Source organism: Empidonax traillii, unplaced genomic scaffold (assembly GCF_003031625.1).
Source record: "Empidonax traillii isolate 1590-97213 ecotype Southwest subspecies unplaced genomic scaffold, ASM303162v1 scaffold334:size599637, whole genome shotgun sequence".
Classification (NCBI taxonomy): Eukaryota; Metazoa; Chordata; class Aves; order Passeriformes; family Tyrannidae; genus Empidonax; species Empidonax traillii.
The window spans coordinates 528,662-551,431 of NW_020955527.1; the positions used below are offsets into that span (position 1 = coordinate 528,662).

Sequence of the window (22,770 nt, forward strand, 5' to 3'; positions counted from 1 at the left end):
GCTTTAGAATGATATTATCCCTTTACCACTGAATGACTTGACTGTATTCAAGTATTAACCTTTACTATTTGTTAAACTCTTATGCTCTTAGTTACAGACTTCCTTGTACACCTTAAGCATTCTAGCCTGATAGGTCATACAAACTCAGGAAGATTTTTCACCTTGACTCTTCATGAACACAAATCTTTTTTAAAAGGCAGTTAACCTAAACCTATGGCAATGACTATGCCACAGAAGAGAAAAAAAAAAAAAAGAGGTCTATGCATCATTGGCAGCTTATGGTAATGATGGAAAAAATGTTTAGCATCAACAAAGGGAGAAGGGAGAGGAGGCATCGTTGTAGACCTCTTCTTTCGCTTTGGGAAATGAGTCTGAGAAAGTAAGTTCTCAAAAATATCATTTGTAAGTGCAGGCCCTCTAAGAGAGACTGTTTATTCAGCCTTTCTCATATATTCTTCAAAAAGAAATTACCATAAAAAAAAAAAGTCCCTTAAAAAAAATCTAAAAGGACTCAGTATTCCATCACTGCCAGATATTTTGTTTGTTGTGGTGGGCTGACTCTGGCTGGATGCCAGGTGCCCACAAAAGCTGCTCCATCACTCCTCAACTGGATAGGGAAGAGAAAATATAATAAAAGGCTTGCAGGTTGAGATAAGGACAGGAAGAGATCATTCAGCAATTATCATCACAGGCAAACCAGACTTGAGTTGGGAAATTAGCTTAATTTATTACTCAGCATATCAGATAAGTTAAGTAGAAATAAAACCAAAATCTTGAAATACCTTCCTCTCACTCCTCCTTCCCTTTTTCCTGGGCCTTGCTTTATGCCTGAGTTCTCTACCTGTCCCTGCCCCAGTGGCACAGTTCATCAGAAGTTATCTTGTTTCTGCCATTCCCTCCTCAGGGAGAGGACTCCTCATGCTCTTGCCCTGCTTCAGCATGAGGTTCCTCCCACAGGCTGCCGTTCTTCACAAACTTCTCCACTGGCTCAGTGGAGAAGTCAGGGAAGTGGCCTCCTTTGGGCACCCACCTGCTCTGGCAGTGGACTCCTGCCCGGGCTGCAGGTGGGTCTCTGCTCCCCTGTGGCCCTCCATTGGCTCCAGGGGCACAGCTGCCTCACCACGGGCTGCACCCTGGGCTGCAGGGTAATAATCTCTGCTCTGGTGCCTGGAGCACCTTCTCTCCCTGCTTCTTCACTGGCCAGAGGAAAGTCTCTCTTGGACCCAGCTGGCATTGGCTCTGTCGGGAATGGGGAAAGCTTCCGGCAGCTTCTCATGTAAATCACCCCTGTATATCCCCCCCAAAACCTTGTCACACAAACCCGATACATCTGTAGATACTGAGTTCCTTATGCTGAAAATACAGCCCTTTTAGGAACACAGCCAGGACTTAAGGTGCTATACCTGACCTTTCATAGGATATGGTGTGTGGTGATATTTGTGATCTCAGCCATATTCATCATGGCAGATTGGCAAATAACCAGACTGTGATATGCTGTTGTTTTATAGATGACTTAGTCTATGTTTCTGGTATATTCCAGAGAAAGTGACAAAAATCTTGCAAGCTTTGTATGAAAGAGGAAAAATTACAGGGTTGGGGTGGTGTGTTAAGGAAACAGTATGGGGATGATAAACAGTATAAATGAATGAAAAAAAGTATTTGTTCTGAAAGGATTTTGATATTTAAAATTGTTCCTGTTAAATGTGCAGCAGTCTTGAAGTGATACATAAAAGGAACAGCACTGAACTGTGTAAGTCTTAGCATTTGTGACTGTCAGACATTATCTGTTTTAAGTTTTCATGAAACTGTGGATATAGGAAGCTCAGTGTAAGACTCCAATTCCCAGCTCTCCTGGCTTGCCCAAGAGTAGGATTCAGTCTGCAATGTGCCTTGCTTAATAGTTAGGAAGCAGTCCAGTTTGCAGAAGAGCTTCTGTTAGAAAATTACTGTAACTGAGCTCTCTGTCACTCTTGGTTTTGGTGAATGTGCAAGTCTTTATGGGAGAATGATCTTTTCTTATCCTCCAAAAAATGTCCAATAGTTTTCTAGAATCCTTTTTTATTTCCTTCTAAGTATATAGCTTTGATTGTAAAAGCTATAGTAGAAGTTTTATTTCAGTATTTGTGACCTGTGAATTTGCACTGACTAAAAGAGGAACCTGGACAGATTTTAAACTCCATCTTGAACAGCTGAATCTGTAAGAAAGTGTCAGTAATTTAATAAAAAAGTCTTGCATAGAAAACTACAATTCTGTTTGAAAGATCTTAGTAGACTGAAATTAAAATTGGCTTCTGAAAGCTGGAATAAGCCATCTTAGAACTATCTAGGGCCATGGCAATATCTATATAAATCTAAAGAGAATAATTATGTATTCACGTAGAAGAAAATTCGGTCAAAAATCAACGTAACAGTCTGGGGTTTCTTTTGCTGTTTCTGCCTCTGACAAGGTTGGTCTGGCAAATCTACTATTAAGCCAGACTGTGTCAAAATTTACGTATCGGATACATTAGATTTTAATGCTGGGACAGTTTGCCCTGATGATAATCTTTATACAAAATTTATTGACAACATTTTAAGGATAAGTTAGTGAAAAGCTAGGATTTTGTTCCTTTTTATTGGTGGTGGTGAGTTTGGTTGGTTGTTTTTCTGGGTTGTTTTTTTTTTTTTTTAACATCCACCTGCATCTTTAGATAAAACTACATCATTTGCTTTCATATAGCATCCAGGCTTGTCCAAGAAGACTGTTACAGAAATCCCTGTTTGGCAAAACATATTTCAGTGAATAGCAGTGGCTGCCTCAGTGAGTTTGTGAAAGTATTTCAGTTATTTAATGGAATGGAATGGCATCCTGGAATGCTGTGTGACAGTATGCAGATTTTAGAAAATGAAGCTTTTAAAACTCACTCTCTTTTTTTGTCTTTTTTTTTTTTAATTTTTTTTTTTTAAACAGTAGCCCAGTGATGAAGAAAAATTCAGTTTCCCTCATCTGTTGTTGGCTACAGCATGTATCTATTTGACTTAAATTGGAGCTCATTCTATTACAATTTTTGGGAGAAGCTATAGGAGACTTCAGAGTGGTTTCACTTAAGTGACATGAAAATATTGTTTCAAAAGGCTCTATTCTACAGGGTTATAAATGTTTTTAATTATCGCTGACCATGACCATTTGTGCCTAAGTTAGTGTACCGTATGCTTTTTATCTTTAGTGTAGTAGAGTTGCTACTTTCTCAGTCAGATTCTTATTACAACATAAAGCTTCAGAAAATCACATTCTGACAACATCGTGCTTTGCCCTTTGCATCCTCGTTTTTCTTGGCACCTTTGCAAACTTGTAAATATTCTGTCTGTAACTGACGGCTAACTGCACGTGCTCTTGCCACTGCGGCCAGGTTCTTTTACCATTAGCACTTGTCGGGTTAAGAGTACGTGGCCCGTGGCACGGCCGAATAACCCGCAGAAGGGGCCGGGGCAGAGCCCGGCTGTCCCGGCGAGGGCGCGCTGGCAGTACCGGGCACAGCCCCAGCCGGCGGGCGCGGTGTCTCCATCGGGCAGGAGCGGAGGCCTCGCTGCGGCCTTTGGAGGCCGCCGGGCAGGGTGTGGGGCTCGCTCCGGGAGAGCCGGGGCCGCCGTGGTGGGCAGGGGGCCCGGGTGAGCTGCGGCGGGGCCCGGCCGGGGCGGGGGACGGTGCAGGCGGGCGCGGGAGCGCGGAGCCTTCGAGGCCGCGCTCCCGGAGGGGGTTTCCGCAGGGCACTGGCATAAATGGCTCCCGGTTAAAGCCTCGCAGGCTCAGCTGCAATGAGCTGAGAGCAAAGCCTGTTGCTTCTTTTCTGCCAGAGAAAATGGAATGCCGATAATACAGTGACTTTATATATAATTAGTAGAAAAATCCCAAAGTTTGCTAGACAGGGCTCTGAATAGTATATAGAAGCATTTTAATTGATTTTACTCTTAAATTAATCCAGCAGCACAGTAGGATAGTTTTGGAATCTACCAAAAGGCATTATTATTGCATACCGAGATTTTACTGTTATGTATTACTTGGTTGAAGCAATTGTTAGTGTCGATCTTCGCTCAAACATGGGTTAAATGCATGAGCAGGAATGTGTCCATCTCTTGGCACCCAGTAATGTGAGTGTCTAGATGTATCCCATCACCTAGAGGGGACCCGCACTGACAGAAGTTTGTATTAGAGATACGTAGTGTAATTATCTGGGTTAGGTTGGAGTGATTATCTCTGAAGTTTATAATAAAGTGACAAGAGATGTCAATGTATGCAGGTAAATTAAGTACTTAGGGAACAGTTGTTTTAGCATTTCAGCATTTGTGGATACAGATGTAAAGTTACACAGAGTAATCAGTTACAAACAGGTAATTTTAACCTTTTTTTTTAGATGAGAAAAAGTCAGGTTAAGAAAATACAAGAGAATTTTGCTGTGCCAGATATCATTAGGGATATAACTAAATGCGGAAAAATCTTAATGTTAACAAAGATAATCCTGTGAGGAAAAATAGGAATACACAGATACTGCAGTTTGGTCCCTTGTCAGCTCTTCATTGGAATTGGCTTAATGTATTTGAGGTTAAAAGTGACAGACAAAGTTTTCTCCAAGTAAAAAGCTTTTTTGAATGTTTCCAGGTACATGTTGACTGAGTACAGTCATAAAATGAGTTTATAGATAGCCTTACTTATAGGTAACCTTACATAAAGAGATGAAAGATTACAAGGAAATAATAATAATAATAATAATTATTGTCCAGTATGTCACATTTGTCTTTGCAGAGACTCTGCAAGAGCATGCTCTCAAGATAACACCTGCAGAAGAGAGAGAAACTATTCCTGCTTTTCGTCTTCTGACTTTTACTCCAGTCTTGGATTGAAAGGCTTTGACTTTCTAGGTGACACTTCTGGAACAGAGGAGGATACAGACTCAACTGTCTTATATGGAACTTTGCGAGGAAGCATTGTTGGATTGCGATACTATACAGGGATTGTAAGTGCCTGAAAAATTACAAAGCAGAAGATAAAGTTGTTAGTTTCAGAATATAAGATTTAAATAAATTTCAAAAATTCATAGAACTGCTGACCAGGTATAATTTTAATAGTTGGTGCTTTTTTGTGTTTTTTTCCTTACTTGCAGTGTTCAGCATTCTAAATGGGAAGTTCTTAGTCTAAAACTTTAATTCAAAATTGAATTAAGATAGCAAGCTTTCAAATCTGGCTTCTGTTTTCTCAGGTACTGCTAGTGTTCAGTCAGTTGAGAAGAAATATTCTGATGATGGCCCCAGAGCAACACTGATTGTGTGCCCACTGTCTGTCCTAAGCAACTGGATTGTAAGTGCTAAGCCTTTTTAATATGTAAATGTAATCTGTATTGATTATGATGCTGTAGAAATAGTACTCCCTGTAGCCCTTAATTATAGTAAAAGGTCGTGGTTATCCTTTTTATGAAAGAGAGCTGCTTTCACAAGGGAGATTGATTTGATAGAAATACAAAACTGGACTAGTATTGCAACGAGAGTGCAGTTCCATCAGTAGCGAGCTCTCTTTCCATTTTCTGCTTTTGACTAGGCTGATACATCACTTCTGGAACTTGTGCAATTTACCTCTTTAAACAAGCTGAGGAAGGGGGAGGAGACCGGTCCTTTTTGTTACATGCTCAGAATAAAGTATTACTGTATTTCATGGATAATGCATGTGACAGTTGATTTACTAGAGGAGTTCAGTAATTTGGTGATACTGCTGGTGATTTGTGGGATTAAGTCTGCTGTAGTGAAAAGGCTGAAGGACCCTTCTAGCTCTGTCTCTGCATTAGTTAATTTTTTTGTTTTCATGACATTTTGAATACAAATATTAAGGAGATATCTTTAACTTGCAAACTTATATTTCATTTGGAAGATTTTACTGTCTGTGGTTAGAACGTTAGTTTAATCTTCATAGGTGAAACATGAAAGTCATGTAACTGAGAAACATCAGATAGTGTAAACAAAGTACTTTTTGTCAATTCAAGGCAAATTAAGTATTTTAAAAGAAAACTTGAGCCTGGTGCTTCAGAAATAAAATTGTTGATTTTTATTGTCTGTCAAGGTTACTGTATACTGAGTCTGTCACAGAACAAATATAGGAAATATAAACACTGGTTTTACAATTAATATTTTATTTTTTTTCAAATGTAATTTTTTTATGCTAAAAGAAACACCTTGGGTAGTTAACCCAGTATTAAGAAGAAGTAGAAAAAAAACCAGTGAAAGAATAAACAAAGAGATGTTTAAGGTAGAAAGTGAAAAAGAACATAAAAGCTCTTCCATTACAGTTTGTAAGGAACAGTGCATTTTGAAGTACATATTCCATCAGGATGTAAACCAATACACTGTAAGAAGTAAAGCTACAGGTACCACAATGTGATACAGTGTCTGTTACTAATGACTGAGGTGACTACTTCTGGTCCCTCTTCACACCTGGGTAGAGATGTAAAAAGCAACCCAAATTCAAATTGCTTTTGTTATGTAAGTGGATGTAGAATGTCACAGAGCTAGAGAAAGTGGGTTTTAGATAAGGCGACTTACAAGAAGAATACTACTAATAATAACAATTTACAAGAAGAATAATTCTAGCAATCATTTAGTAACACAATATGTTTTTGATTACTTTTGACAACTTTTCTTTCAGGATCAGTTTGAACAACGTATCCATCAAGATTTTAATGTAAAGACTTATGTTTATTACGGTTCTGAGCATAGCAAAGACCCATCAGTTCTTTCAGAACAAGACGTTGTATTGACAACATACAACATTTTAGCTACTGACTATGGGGTAAGTAAATGAGAAGGTGTTTGAAGGTTCCGTACTGTTTAAGACTCGCAGTGCTTGGGCTAATGATGGCAGCATATTCAAGTGCTATTCTGGTAGACAGTCAAAAAAGTATAGCTGTGGTTTTGCTTTTACATACTTTCTTATGTATTCGCTGTGGTAACAGAGAGAGTTTTTTATTAACTGCTCCTCTACAGAAAATTATTTGATTGCAATTATGACAGCTTAAGGAAAGGACTTTTTAAGGACAGAAAAGGGTGTCAAGTATGCAAATCTCCCCAGATCTTGGTGGCATGAAGTTCCCATTTCTGTGTTGCCCTATCAAATTTGAAGAGTATGGAGCATATAACAGTTTAATTTCGTAGTTCTTCTTGCACATGGGCTTCAACCAAGTAGCTCATTGCATGAGATGTATTTGTAAAGTTATCTGTATAGGAATGACAACCATTTTTAAAAGCCTGAAGATTGCATCTTTAAATATGATATAAACTTCTGATTTGCTCTCTGATCCATTTTCCATACTGAAACGCTTCTTTTCAGCCTTAACTTGTTTTTACTTTAGCTCAGGTATGAGGAGATCAGTAGCATTTTCCAGGAATCAATATGTCTAAAAGCAGGAAGACCTTACTCTTAGTTTTGCCTTTCTGTGCAGATAAATAAATAAGATGCAGATAAATACTATCCATTTTTAAATGTGGGGTTGTTGTATTAATATCTTGCTTTATCCAAATTGAAAAAGGTGTTTTAATTTGAGTCAAAGATTAAAAAAAAAATGCTCTTTTTCAGATCAGAGGTAATAGCCCTTTGCACAAAGTCACGTGGCTGAGAATTGTGTTGGATGAGGGGCACACTATACAAAACCCAAATGCTCAACCAAAAGCTGCCTTAAATCTGGAGGGACACAGAAGATGGGTTCTTACAGGTAAACGATTTGCCGCCAGTGGAAATGCAGTGCAGATTACCTTAGTACAGCACCATCTTGTGTTTCCCACATGGTGTTTCCATTTTGGCTTTTTTTTTTTGGAAATAGTTCATGTCTGCCTGTCTCAGATTCATTTGGAATGTTATCTTTGAGCAGTGATTGTGTCTTCATTTAGTGGTTTTTGATTTTGTTTGCTTGGTTGGTTTTTTTGTTTTGTTGTGGGTTTTTTGCTTGGTTTTGCTTATTTGTTTGGAGGTTTTGTGGGGTGGTGTTTGTGTTTATTTTTTTGTTTTATTCAGTTATGAAGGTGGATTGAGAGCTGTCTGAATGGGAGATCCCAGGGAGTCATAACCAGTGGCACAGGGTCTAGTTGGAGGCCTGTCATTAGTGTTGTCCCCCAGGGGTCAGTGTTGGGCCCAGTGTCATTTAACTTGTTCATCAGTGACTTGGATAAAGGGGCAGATTCCTCCTCAACAAGTTTGCTAATGACACAAAGCTGGAGGAGTGGCTGACTCCCCAGGGCTGTGCAGCCCTTCAGAGGGACCTCGACATGTTGGAGAGATGGGCAGGGAAGAACGCTACAAGTTCAAGGGCAAGTGCATGGTCCTGCACTCGGGGAAGAATAATCCCATGCCATAACTGGCACAAGCTGGGGGTGACCTGCTGGAGAGCTGCTCTGTGGAGAAGGACTTGGGAGTGCTGGTGGACAGCCAGCTGTGGGGGAGCTCAGCTGGTTCTGGGCTCTCTGTAAACTGAGATACCGAAGATGGAACTTCTTACACCTGGCAGAGGGTTAACCACGGACAATGGGGACTGTAACACAGAGTGGGTTTCCTCCTAGAGTGTCAACCTATTGTGTTAGGACATGTGTAACTATGTCCAATCGTGAGTTGTTATGAAGTAGTAAACCAATGCTGTGTGTACATGTGTCACCCAGGACTGTATAAAGGTAGCTGTACTGTTGCAATAAAAAAGCTGGTATCCTGAAACCCATGTCGCATCCCGCCTCGACCATGACAGCCAGCAGCTGTCCGTGAGCCAGCAGTGTATCCTGGGGTCCAAGAGGGCCAATGGGATCCTGGGTTGCATTGGGAAGAGCATTGCCAGCGGGTCAGGGAAGGGATCCTGCCCCTCTACTCAACCCTGGTGAGGCACAGCTAGAGTGCTTTGTTCAGGTCTGGGCTCTTCAGGACAGGAGGGACATGGAGCTCCCTGAGTGACTCCAGTGGAGGCTGTGGAAATGGTGAAGGGATTGGAAAGGCTGGGGAGAGAGCTGAGGCTGTTCAGCTTCAAAAAGAGACACTGAGAGGGGACCTCATCCATGTCGGTCAGTGTCCATAGGGAGGGGTCAGAGGATGGACCAGGCTCTGCTCAGGGGTGCCCAGCAGTAGAACATGATGGAAGGTCAGAAACTGATGCCCAGGAAGTTCCACCTGAACATAAGGAAGAACTTCTTTCCTGTGTAGTGACTGAGCATTGGAGAAGAGATCACAAAGGGTGTGGAGTCTCCCTCATGGAGATATGCCAGAACTGTCTGGACACAATCCTGTGCTCTGTGCTCTGGATTGACTCTGCCTGAGCAGGGAGGTGGGACCAGATGACCTGCTGTGGTTCCTTCTAGCCTGACCCATTCAGTGATTGCAGAGAAAATTCAAAATAACTTTTGATGCACAAGTTTGGTGGAAGTACAAGTAAAAACAGACCTATTTATGAAGTTAGCAAGTTGTGTTTGGTTAGAAGCTCACACTGATGCATACTTATCCCAACCTCAGTAGCTTTATAAAATGTATTAGGTATCATAAAAATTGCCACAGACCATGCAAGCATATGATCCTAAAAATGTAATTTAAAGATCATGACCACTGCTGGTGAAGCTGAAACAGAAAGATAACAACCAAGTATTCCTGACACTGAGACCTGTGGTTTTCTCGCTCTTACGTATTTAAGTGTTTTGTAATATTTAACTTAAAAAAATAATATTATACTTAATGACATGTCAACCTAGTTTTGAGATTAGGAGAAAGCACACAATTTGCTCTTTGGTAAAAATTTGTGAGTTTTAGTTTCTTTGAGGTTTTATTGTCTTCATTTTTTGTTTAGGCACTCCTATTCAGAATTATGTAAAAGATTTGTGGTCTCTTATTTCCTTCTTAAAACTGAAACCTTTTGCTGATCGAGAGTGGTGGCACAGAACAATTCAACGTCCAGTCACAATGGGAGCTCCAGGAGGACTTTGGTATGAAATGTTCCCAAAGGGTTTGTGAATGAGTGTAACTAGCAGCGCTTGGGCAGTGTGACATATTAGTGTTTCACATTTAAACTTGAAATGCCTATATATCATCAGTTCTTATTTCAGTTTTTTTAGTTCAAATTAGTAATTATCAAATAATTAAAAATGTTTATATTTCAGATTAATGAGTTATATTGTACTACTGGGCTTGAAATCTGTACAAAAAATGAATTTATGCAGTAAACTGAAGAAAGAAAAGAAAAAAACCAAAAAAACCCCACACCCAATATATTGAGTAATATATTGTCTATATATATTTTTAGGCGTTTACAGTCTCTGATTAGGAGTATTACCCTTAGAAGATCTAAAACAAGTCAAGTTAAAGGAGCACCGATTTTGGATTTACCAGAACGTAAAGTTCAGTATGTTACACTTACAGAGAAGGAGAGACAAATCTACCAGTCTGTGAAGAATGAGGGCAAAGCTACTATTAGCAGGTAAGTCAGAGGTTTTCTTTATCCTGAAGGTTGAAATTTGATACCACAAAGTTATATTTCAGAAGTTTTGATTATGTTAGCTGTAGTAGCCAAGTGCGTCAGTTTGTATAATGTAGGCTAATAACTGCAAATTATTTTAGCATCTGTTCAATTCTGAAGAGTGAAGCAGAGAGTGTTACAGAACTATATATTAGAAGTTCTGTCTTGTGAGAACTGGAAAGAGATACCAGATATGTAAAGAATGGCCTTAAAACTTTTGTCACCGTTTATTAACATTTCTTCTAGTAGAATGTGCTACTGGTAGCATTTTGTGCCTTGTTTAAGAAGAGGATTTGAGAAAAGGTAGTCAAACAGAAAGGTGAAGAATCAGAACATCATTGTAACAGCTAAACTCTTATCATGTAATGTCATCTGTTATTTCAGGCTGTAGTATTTCACACTAACCAGAAAACTCTTACTCAGATTTTTCAATGAAGGGAATGTACTAGCTCATTATGCTGACATCCTTGGAGTTCTGCTGAGATTAAGACAGATTTGTTGTCATCCTCATCTTTGTATAAATACCTCTTCTAGTTTTTCAAATGGTGAGTGAATACTTTTGGCTCCTGTGTTTTTTTAAGAACAAGAACTGGCACTTTGTATTCAAGAACAGAAACATATTTGTGTTTTCCAAGCTTTGTAGCTTTAGCCATCCTCTCTTCAGCATGGATTATTGAACTTTCAGCTTCCTTTAGTTACTTTTTTTTTTTTTTTTTTGGTAGCATAATAGATTTGAATATGTTTGAGAAGGTGATATCGAGCACATTCTCACATATGAATGAAATAATGAAGTATGAGTAGTTATGAAGGCCAGAAGCAGGAGTTAATAAGCTTTGACAGCCCATACAGAAATGACCAGAGAGGACCTCTGCAGAACCAAATGCAGAAGGCTTGTTAAAAAGCAGCATGTCTGTTGTTGTAATAATTTACAGAAGTGCTTTTACAGCAGATTTTTTTCTTTGCCTCAGGAGAGAAGATGTAGAGGAGATTTGGGGAATGGCTTGTAAAGTGGTAGCTGTGTCAGCAGAACCATTGTCTCTTCAGCAGAATAGGACACTGTTGACTTTGTCACAGCTGTAAGGAAAGGTGAACACAGAGGACTGAAAGGAGAGTGAAGTTTTATTTTTGACAAGCCAGAACAGTACAGCTGCACAGTGTTAAAATTTTACATGTGTTTCTTTCAGAAGAAAGAATAGTCGGAAATACTCTAAAACTGAGAATTTGCAAATGTAATATTTAGGAAAAACCTGTTTTGAGATGCCATTGGCATAGGTGTGATATGGTCAGAACCTTTTTCAGAAGGTTGCTGTTTATCTTCCTTAAAATTACAGGATGGAGAAATTATTTGATAATTGTTCCATAATTATTTAGAAATTAATTAATGGCTAGTAAGTAGGAATTTAATTTTTTTACTTTAAAAGAAGCAATCTTGATTGTAAGTAGTGTCATGTTCATAAGATTTTTGCTACTTGAACAGCTGCCACATGAAAACTGCTTGTTCTCATTAGGTATTGTGTTGCACTTATACTTACCATTGCATACAGCTGAGGTTCTTTGAATTCAAATTACTATTTTTTCAAGTAAGATTACTCATAATGTGTTTTGAATTAGTAGGTCAAAATTTTCTGTAGTGTGGGGCATCTTGTGTTTTTATACATTGTAAGCTATATCCTCATTGTGTATAAACTGTTCTAATTGCATTTTGATCAATGGAACGTTTTTGATGCACGAGAGCTCATAGTGTTTCTGCATGGAAGTCTCTGGGTTTAAGTGTGTTTCTGTATTTCCAGATAGTAGAACTCCTGAAGAACTGCATGTGAGATTAGTGAGTAAAATGAAGTTGGTTCTGAGCTCTGGTTCAGATGAAGAATGCACAGCTTGCTTGGAATCATTGACTCTTCCTGTGATAACACACTGTGCACGTGTGTTTTGTAAACCATGCATTTTTGAAGTCCTCAGAAATGAACAGGTTGGTTGTTCTATGATGACAATTCATTGTAATAGCTATTCGAAAGCAATGAACTAGTATCACCAGGAGGCCATCTAGCTACTGTTCTTTTAAATCATGGTGAACAGTGTAAACCTAGTTATCAGCTGGCTTATAAAAACTATTGGCCTGAAGTCAAACTGTGGAGAGAGTAGCTGTCAAACTGCTCAGTGGTAAGGTAAGGTCCATCAGTATTTTTGAAGACCTATTCCATAGTTGTCACCTTGCTTTGTCCCTAGGGTCAAAGTGTGCAGCGTTGTATGCCTCCATATGGCTGGATGCTTCTTCACTGCTTGTGTGTGGTATGATATATGTGTATACTGTGCTTAAAAGCTGATGAACTTCTACAGTGAAATAGCTGCCTTGTTAGAGGGTCATCTTTATGACCCTCTCTGGACAGTCTATCTAGAATAAGCTTGTGGATGAGCATCTTTTGATTGCTTTTTTGAAAACCGTAGTATTTATTTTTCTTCTGTGCTTCTAAGCTATGTTTTTCTTTCTTGTTTGCCCTTTCATTTCTATGGAAGTCTTACCATATGTATTGAGTGCTACTGCACTTACTCTATGGAATCATTCTGCCTCCTCCTAGCTAGAGTAGAGCTGCAACTGCCAGCCTAAACCTAGGTGTTCTTTATTAGGAGACAGCAGGGAACAGATTAGTTCCTGCTTGTGCATAAGCAGTGAACAAGACAGAGGTGGGAAGTGTTGTCTGTCTGGCTTGTAGATTGACTTTGTTCCGTTGCCAGATACGCAAGGTTCTAATGCAGATATCCCACTCCAGGGTTTCTGAAAAATTTGAGGGAAACTAGTGTTGTGAAATTATTCTTTAAGGGAAGAGCACTTGCAGAGTGCTTTTTCCAGTGCAGAGATTCTTGATGTGTCTGTGTCAGAGCTGGCGCCCCTGCTGAACCTTCAGGTGTTTTTAACATGCAGAGAAATAAATTGGGATATGATGTGATGAAATTATTATAGTGCATTACTTGACTTTACAGTCAAGTTACTTACTATGTTTCGCCTGGAAAGGACTGTGGAATCTCCAGAACTAGTGTCTTTGTCCAAACCCAGGGTGTTCCTATCTTCGTAGTAGTGAAGTCTAAACAGAGATGGGTGTAACTTCTGCTCTTTTGAACTATGATGAGTTTCTAAAACAGTGAATGGAGAAGCCTTTCTTACTCTCAAAATGATTCCTGATTTAAACCAATTCCCAAGGAAGTTTTTGCAGCTTCCAACCGAAACACTGACTGTGTTGAACACTGACTGAAAAGGGGTTGCAAGCACAAGATTTGATGAGGAGCTGTTTTTCTTTAGCTGTTTTCACTCAAGATACCTATGCAGCTGAGAGTGCTATGAGTAGTGTTTCAGTGTGGGAATTTTCATGCCCTGTGTTTCCTTTGGGTTGTTTTCTGTCTGTTGAAAGAACAGAACTTCTCTCAAGGAAGATAACAGAATGTTGTTAAAGACTTAAAAGCATTCTTTCCCACAGACTTGGGGGGAATGGGAATAGAGAGTTCAGAATTGTGAAAACACAGGCTGATGACCCTTTTCACAGGTGTTAGGCTTTGATATGTAAGTAAGGCAAGGCTGGGGCCTTCCTGGTCCTTTTTGCCCCTGCTAAGTTTGGACTCAGTACTGTGTATGTGTTCCTGCAAATGACGGAATAAATCTGTCTTCACACTTCAGCTGTGAGCGGTGACCATCTTTGTTAATCTGCATCTGTCAGTTTCCACACTGGCACACATCTAAATTCCAGAGTTGGGGAATTCAGTGAGAAGTAAAGCTGCAAACACAAAACTGCTGAGTGAAAAGTTTGGCCTTTTGTTGTACTATGAACTTGAAGATCATTTTATCTTTCTATTGTTAACCTAAAAGTATTTACCGAAATTGGAAAAACTTTTTAGTAGTTAACACCACCTTCATTTCCATCTTCTGCTAAGGTTAAATTCAGAGTTGTGCAAATAAGTGAAGATCCTATGCAAAAGTCCCAATAAAGCTATAAAACCTCTACAGTAATCTAATGTCTTTGTGTATTAATTGCATTCTTGTAAAAGCTTGCCAGATACGAATTAAAACGTTTTTTCTTCTTTTAGCTGTTGATTCTGAGACATTTTTGGCCATTTTCATATGCTTTTACTGAAAGTGTTTGGTGTCTCTGTTGGCATTGTTCAGCTGCGTTTTGTGTTTTGTTTATAATTGCAGTACTAAAGTGGAGAAGGGATGCAGAAAGATGTGAGCCTTGTATTTAAAAAGAAAAAAAAAGTCTTTATCAGCACTGTTAGGATTTTTTTTTCCAGATTTAATGGAATTCATTTATTTTGTCTTGTCACTAGAGGATTTTTGGATTGGTGCCAAATCAGGAATGGTTCATTGGTTCACTACATTTGGGAGACTGTTATTTCAGATATGTTTGTGTTAAGATTCTCTCTCCTGAAAGGATAGCTTTATTGTTGCAATAAATTAATGTATTCAGACTGCCGGCCTCTTTAGTTGGCTGGCAGTTCAGTCCAGATTAGCAGCCCCCAGTATTCCCATGCTTTGTAGGTCTGCTTTGTAGCCTGTCTAAAGATGCCTTGGGTCTGTGGCCTGATTGCTATATAAACAGAACTAGCTACTTTTAAAGGGTTGCTCTGTCGGCAAAGGTTTTTCGTGTCTGTCATTTTTGCTTCACAAAGTTCTGTATTTGTACAGTGCTCACAGTCTTTTGTTAAATTTTGTGAGTTAGTCCTATGAAAGTGCTATAGTATAAATTTTGCTTTATCCAGAGTATATATACTTCAGAGAAAAAAGCTTTTGGTGTTAAATTATGTCTCGTTTCTCATGTCTGCTGGGGAAAAAGAGAAGATACCGTGTTTTTGTCCTGACAAAGCATATTTCATCAGACTGCTGTTATTTCTATGCAGGCTTTGAAGAAAAAGGGTAAAAGGTCATTCTTTGTTTGTAACTAAAAAAGATAGTATTTGAAAGATGGATTATTTTTCTGATATTTTAAATAGTCTATCCCCCCATAGCCCAAGTATTTGCTTGCCTTAAAATATTGAGCTACTTATTTCAAGTATAAATGTGCTCCAAAAGAAGACCACTTTTAATGAAGGCTGTTTTTAAAACATGTAGTGTTTATGTCATGTTAATGTTGTCAAATATAAAATATTGCGACTGTCATGTCAGAAATGATAGTGTGTTACAAGAATGAATTGTGTTTTACATAAACATCAGTATAATAATTATAAAGGTGTTCTTTAGTATTCACTATAAATAATTTGATTTAATATGTTTCTTGTAATGCTTTTGGGCTTTGTTTTTAGCCAAATGCCAAGTGCCCTCTCTGTAGGAATGAACTTCAAGTAGAGCACTTGGTGGAATGTCCCCTAGAAGAAGAAATGGACTCCAATAGTGGAAAGAAGCCTGATCAGGAGTAGATACCCAGTTCAAAGGTACATTCCATTATGTTTTATTGGGCTTTCATTATGATTTTGTAGGGCATACTCTATCCTTGTTATGTAAATATGCTAAATATATTATAAACGTGGAAAACATACTTTAAATTATTATTTAAAAGTCTGCCCAGCACGTCTATAGGCAGCACAGAAGAAAGCATGTAATAAAATCCCACCACAGCCAGATTTTGCAGCAGAGAAACAAGACGGAAGGAAGATGAGTTGCAGTTTGATGCTGTTCATTGTTCAGTACATAGATGTGTATTAATTAAATAAAACTTCAGTAAAGGGCTTTGCTTTTTTTTCAGTTTCTGAAGATAGAGCAGTTTTATAACCACTGAAACTTATCCAACTCTTAATTTACTTTTGGAAACAAAATCTAAATAAATCCTTCCTTCTTAAATCTTGTATAAAGAATAAATATTTTCCTCTAGAAGGGAAAACTAAATGGGCATCATATAATTATCTTGTCAGATAAACTAGTGAGATACTGTTGTTTTACTTTGCAGACCTGTTTGTCAAGGTCTGCCGCATCTTTTTTTTTTGCCTAACTCTCATTGTGCGTTTGCTGCCAGAAATTAAATCTTCCTGCTTAGATTTTGACCTTTTTGTTTTGAGATTGCTTTTCTGCACGTTACTTTAAATGAAGAAATTGTTCTTTCAAATGCTGGTTACAAATCTATTCCCTAAAAATCTTTCTGTGTAGACCTAAGAACTAATTTAGGACATTATGCTCTAGAATAAATTCAGATTTTTTTGTTTGTTTGTTACCTGGTGCTGTTACTTGCATTCTCTAGTTAGTGGTTCTTTGTCTCATCACAACTAAACCTTACATGAGAAAACTGGCAGTGTTCTTCTGCCTCAAATCCAATTCCTTGTTCCTTTTATTCTCATGCTGGTTTAAGAGTGCTTCTGGTGTGTCCTTTTTCCGTCATCCCCAGCCAAGGGTCTTGCCTAGCTTATTTGCCTGAGTATTTCTAGGGAAAGCCTTTCTCACTTCCCGACTCTTGCTATAGTAAAGCACTTGCCTTGTGGCTGTCCTTAGCTTAAGCCTTATTTTTTGGCGTTCCAGTACTTTGTTCCTATTTTCCATATACCCTGGAGATAGGGGACTTGCTGATTCCCGTGGGAAGTATGTCATTGGAAAACAGCTTGTGACCAAAACATCCTCAATATCACCCTGTGGTTTGCGTCCATTAAAAATGCTCAACCCTTGGTTTCCTGTGGAAATTAAAAGAAACCCTACCCACAGAATTCAAGATTAGTTCATTTAAAAGATATTAACTGAACAGGGATTTCTCTCAGTTGATACGAACTTTATTAAAGCCACCTGTAGGAATAGAATCTAAGTTCATTTAATTTCAGATAAATGCTTAATTTGATTTCAGATAAATGCTCTTATGCATGCTTTGATAGGACTGCGGAGGGATAATCCAGCTGCTAAATGTCTGGTTGTTTCTCAGTTCACAACTTTCCTGGCCCTGATAGAAAATCCCTTGAAGTAAGTAGAACTACTATTATTTTTAATAAACGTATTTTTACAGTGTCTTAGATCTGTCAAAGAAAATAGAATTTTAAATACACATTTCAAAGTAGAGGTCAGGATTTTAATGTACTTATTTCCTGTTGTCACAGAAAACGGCTTGTTAAGTTGAACATTTTTACTTTCTCTTTAGAGAATCAGGGTTTGCCTTTACTCGTTTGGATGGGTCAATGGCACAGAAGAAAAGAGTGGAAGCAATTCGGTGTTTCCAAAGCAACCAAGCAGGGTCTGCAACTATAATGCTTTTGTCTCTGAAAGCGGGTGGAGTTGGATTAAATCTGACAGCAGCTTCCCGAGTGTTTTTAATGGATCCTGTGAGTAATGGGTTGTTCATAATGATCTGGCTTAATCTAGGTGAAGCTCCTTTGGTGTTTTCCTAAGAGGTAGAAGGAAAGCCCCTCGAGAATGAATTACACTGATGAGTATTTGTTAAAGGGCAAGTAGGACTTTTCTTCATTTGTTTCCCTGGGATTTTTTGTTTTAACACTATATTTTTGTGCTGTCCATTTATTTACTGTGAATGGAAAGAAGGCTAGTAGGACTACCAAAAGAGTGGTGTGACACCTTACAGTGTAGCATATGCTATCTGTTCCGTCTTTATTTCTTTCTGATATTTTTGAGTGTGGTTTTCTGTACTTCAGTGGTTTTGAATGTGGTTCAATATTTTTCAATATTATTCAATATTTTTGACTGTGGTTTTCTGTTAACTTCAAAAGCCGTGAAGTGGAATTTCAGAAATATGTAAGTATATACTTAATGCAGTGTTTGTCTACTCTAGTCTCCTCTGATGTTATTGTGAATTTATTTATAAATAAAGACATTACTCTGAGGTTACTTTTCGTAGTCTTAGGAGACTAGTAATATTTAAACTTTGGAAGTTTTTTTCCTTTCATTAAAGCACTCAGGAACACAAAACTACTTGTAAGGAATAGAAATGTAAATTACATTTATTGACAGCAAAATGGTATTCTTAACAAAATTGGTTCATGTGTTGTGTCGTTGTACAAAATCAAAGTTTTTCTGTTCACTTCCTCCACCACTGTTTACTCCTCTGACGTCCTAGTTTTTTGGCATTTGGAAACTGAGACAAATTCTGCACTTAAAAAACAAAACCAACGTTGTTTCTCCGTATGTTGCATTGATGTGTTCAGCTGCAAGGGACCTACATGACCACAACACCATCTAGTACAACCACTGCACTTCTTTAACAACTCTGAGTATTTGTGGAAACTGCAAGAGAATTTTAATTTTCTGTGAAGATAATAAATGAGGTATAATGCATTGAGTATTGCAGCAAGCGGTTGTAAGAAAGTAGGCTGAGCCTTGTTAACACTGAGTCATCTACAGTATGTAGTTATACCTCACAAACCAGAGCCAAATAAAATTGCAGCCTTTATAGACCATTGAACAGCATCTTCTCATCCTGCTGGTAACCATCCTGTGATGGTAACCATCCCAAGTGGCAGTGGCTGACTACTTGTATTTGATGGAGGTGTAGTGGGACCACATGATTCTTTATGATCTCCCTTTTGAATAGTCAATGCCAAATGAGATCCAGTCACACATTAGCATTCCTTGAAGTGCATTAGTAGCAATAGTAGGAATTAAGAAGCAGAAATACCTTGAGCCAGTGAAGTAACCAGTTTTTCAAATTCTGTGAATTTGTTGTAGCACTGTAGCTTAGAGGTCTGCGTTCCTTCTCTGAGAGGTGTAATATGAGTGCAAGGGAGGAATATTTATCCAGCCATAGATTACTTTCTCCCTCCCCCCACTTTTTTTGAATTATTTGTTTGCTGCTTTAAATACAATCATAGCTGCTGAATTCTCACCTTTAGGAAGAAATACAAACCTTTAATGTAAAAGTATCACAAGTATGCAGATGTTTCTCTAAGGCTCAAGCTTCTTCATATTTTCCCACGTAAAATACAGTATCCTTTTTATGAGATTGCAGAAAGGGATAGAGGTATTGCAATTCATTTTTCCTTTGCAGAATTGATGAGAGAAGAGTGAAAGTAGTACATTTTGGTCTTCCTCAACTACAGCAAAGATAGAACGGAACATGCTTCTGCATGTTTAGGCCAGGTGTTTCCTCCAGACATCATCTTGTTCATACAGTTAGATTAATATTAGAATGGCTTGCCATACATAGCTTGCCAGGAATGTTTGTCTTGCATTGACAGACATATAATTTGTTATACTTTTGATCACTACCATAGATTGGAGAAACAAGACTTGTCTGGCTTTTATCTTGCAACTTGATGTCTCTGCGTGTGTAGGCATCAGAGTTTCTTAGAATCTAAAATGAGTCATTCAGAGTTCTTAGGTAACTTGCAGTATGTGGATGACGTGGTAAGGTGAGTCTGTTCAATGAGACTTGCTTATCAGAGACAGAATATTATTACAGTTTAGGTAGATCTAATTATCTACTCGGTGAGAACTAGTTGTACTGTACCTTTAGGTAGAAAAAACATGCTCGAAAAATGCACAGACGTGGCATTTCACAAATCCTTATATTTAGTGTTAAATCCTAAGCATAAGTAGGAACAGATACACTCTCATTTTGTGTTCAGGAAAGTTTTTTGTTTACGTAACATGGTGATTATTGTATATACTAGTGAAAGAGTAAGTGGGTTTACTTAACAGTCCAGGGCCTTAGTTTACTTCTAAGTAACTGCCTGAGTTCAGCTGGTTTAGATTTTGCTATCAGGAAAAGGGTACTGAGGCAGTTAATATATGCACTGTTTATTTCAGAATTAAAATAACAGGATTGTTTTGATGTCTTTTAGACTCCTGACAGACTTTGTTTTTAAAGCATTTACCTGAAGTTCTTGCTTGTTATGAATATATAACTGGAAGTTCTCAAAGCTTTCTTTTACAGTGGGATTCTTAAGGAGTGAGACATTAGGTTGGGAGTAATTAATCTGCAAGCAATATTTATTCAATAGGTGATAGTACAATATCTGCTTTGTGATTCCATGTGCATATTATTAGGTACTTTGAAGTGAGGTTATTTAACTTGTTCATTGCTGCAACTGCTAGGCTTGGAATCCTGCTGCAGAAGACCAGTGTTTTGACAGGTATCACAGGCTGGGTCAGAAGCATAATGTTATTATTACTAAGGTGAGTTGAGAGATGATCCCAACAGTTTTCTGGTTATGAATAAATATTTTCAAAACTTTCCTATGTTATAAAAATAATTGTGACATCATAGTCTCACCAGTAAACATAAACTGTGGTGTGACTGTTGAAGTGTGGGCTTTGGATTGTAAGATTTTAATATTAGAAATCGGATGTCCCTGTTGAGCTATTTGGAGTGACTGAGATGGGTTAGTTTGCTGTTGCTTAGCCTGGCTATTAACAGTTCATTATCTTAAAAGTATATAGAACACTTCTGCCATTGTCATAGCAGCTTGATTAGCTATGGAAGAGCAGCTGGTCTGTCTCGTTAATATCCAATCACAGAAGTATTATTTGGAAATTGAAGCCAAGTTCTCTTCTAGTATAAGTAGCAAAGAAGAAATAGATATCCTTCCAATTAATTTAAAAAAAAAAAAAAGGTTAAAAAACGCCAAACTTTTCCCTTCAACTGCTTTCCAACCCTTTTCTTACTAAATAATATAACTGTACTTAAGGCTGCTTAGCATTTTTTTCCAAAATACCTTAATTTTTCATCCTAAACTTTTATTTAAAAAAACATTTAACATATTCATTTCAGTGTGTTTTTGTTTGCTTGTTTGTTTGGTTTTATTTCAGTTCATTGTGAAGGATTCAGTGGAGGAAAATATTCTGAAAATTCAGAACAAGAAGAGGGAACTTGCAGCAGGAGCCTTTGCTACCAAACAGCCTTCAGCAAGCGAAGTGAAACAAAACAAAATTAATGAAATTAAGGCTCTGATTGATATATAGCTTCATCCTGTTGTATTTTCAGTAAATAATATATTTAATATTGTAGATAATACTACTCTTCAAGTTACATGTCCCATGCTAACTTTCAGTTTTGCTGTCTTTGTGCTCAAAATATAAACGCTTCAAATAAATTACAAAAACTAATTTGCTCCTAAATGTTAATTTAGAAGTGCACAAACTCCTGAAATTTTTCCGGTGTTCATTTCTTCAGCAGGTTACCTGTTACGAACAATGCTAAAGAATACATAAAAGTCCCTCAAAACAGAAATGCGTATCCATACGTTCTAACTTGCAAGCGTTTCATCTCTTTCTAGAGGTCAAAAGGTAATAAAAGGTACATAGTGTGTGTGTTTTCTCCTTCAGACAAAACCCTTTAGAAATGAATTAGCTTCATGTTTCTGTCTCAATGGTGCCTGATAAACAGATGATGTGGATTGTTTGTTTCAGAATAGGTGGCCAGTGACACTTTGTAAGGAATTCTTACTTTTTCAGGCTATTTCCAAAGATGGTATTTAGTTAAAAATTTTAAAATATTTTGTACTATTTCTGAATAATACACAGGTGCAGCAGGGAGTTCCTCTGTTGATTACTTTACAGGAGTTAATAAAAAGGAAGTACTTCAGTTTGTAAAACACTTTCTTTTAATATTTTACTTCTCTTAGAAGAATTCCAATGATTTTTATAAAAGTGAAGAGTTTTTTATTTGGATAAAATGCTAGAATCACAGGCATGTATTGATAATACACTGGTAATTTTGGTAGACGCTTTGAACAGTAAGACTGTTCTATATTCAAAGTAGATTATAACCCACTCACATGCCAGTGAATCAGTTAGTCCTTGTACAATAAATTAAACAAATTATTTTAATAGCTGCCAGCTTTCTAACAGTTTTCTTGTACTGCTTTTCCACTTGTAGTGGAAAAACTACGTGTTTTTCACTTCCATACATATGTCTTTATGGAATGCTGATCTACATGCTGCATGATTTCTGGAGGAAGAATTTGGTAAGCTGCTCATGTTCATGTACCACAAACTAATAAATAGCACTGAAGAGTCTCTGTTGAGTATTAGTTGAATATTCTTGTCTATTCCTTTCTTTCCATTTGATTCTGGTCTTCTGATATCCATTTACCTAACATTTTGCTGCCTTCACCGTAATGCTCCGACTTTGAATTGGAGGCAGAGGTTGCTATATCTGGGTCCTGTTTAGATTTGGGAAGTGCTCTTGGCAGAAGAGAAATGGAATCTAACTTTGCTTGTAATGCCTTTCATGTCTTCTTATGTCCTAAGAATACCAGCCAGCTGATTATATGATGATTTGCAAGCATAGGAAAGGGAAAAGAACTGAGAAAATAAAGGGAAGATGTCTACTATTTGGAGAAACAGTGAGCTAATGGAAGAAGTGAG

At 37.9% G+C, this 22,770-nt stretch overlaps 1 protein-coding gene across 1 annotated transcript; it reads left to right on the top strand.

Moving 5' to 3' along the window:
* HLTF (helicase like transcription factor) lies at nt 1-22,421 on the top strand. Its single transcript, XM_027891915.1, is given in 14 exon segments — nt 1-379; nt 4,781-4,995; nt 5,235-5,332; nt 6,668-6,811; nt 7,595-7,730; nt 9,831-9,966; nt 10,284-10,457; nt 10,920-11,041; nt 12,287-12,465; nt 15,783-15,911; nt 17,303-17,415; nt 17,591-17,771; nt 20,497-20,577; nt 21,211-22,421. Coding segments are annotated over 14 exon segments (1,980 nt in total). The 5' UTR covers nt 1-260; the 3' UTR covers nt 21,364-22,421.
* The last annotated feature ends 349 nt before the right edge of the window (nt 22,422-22,770 follow it).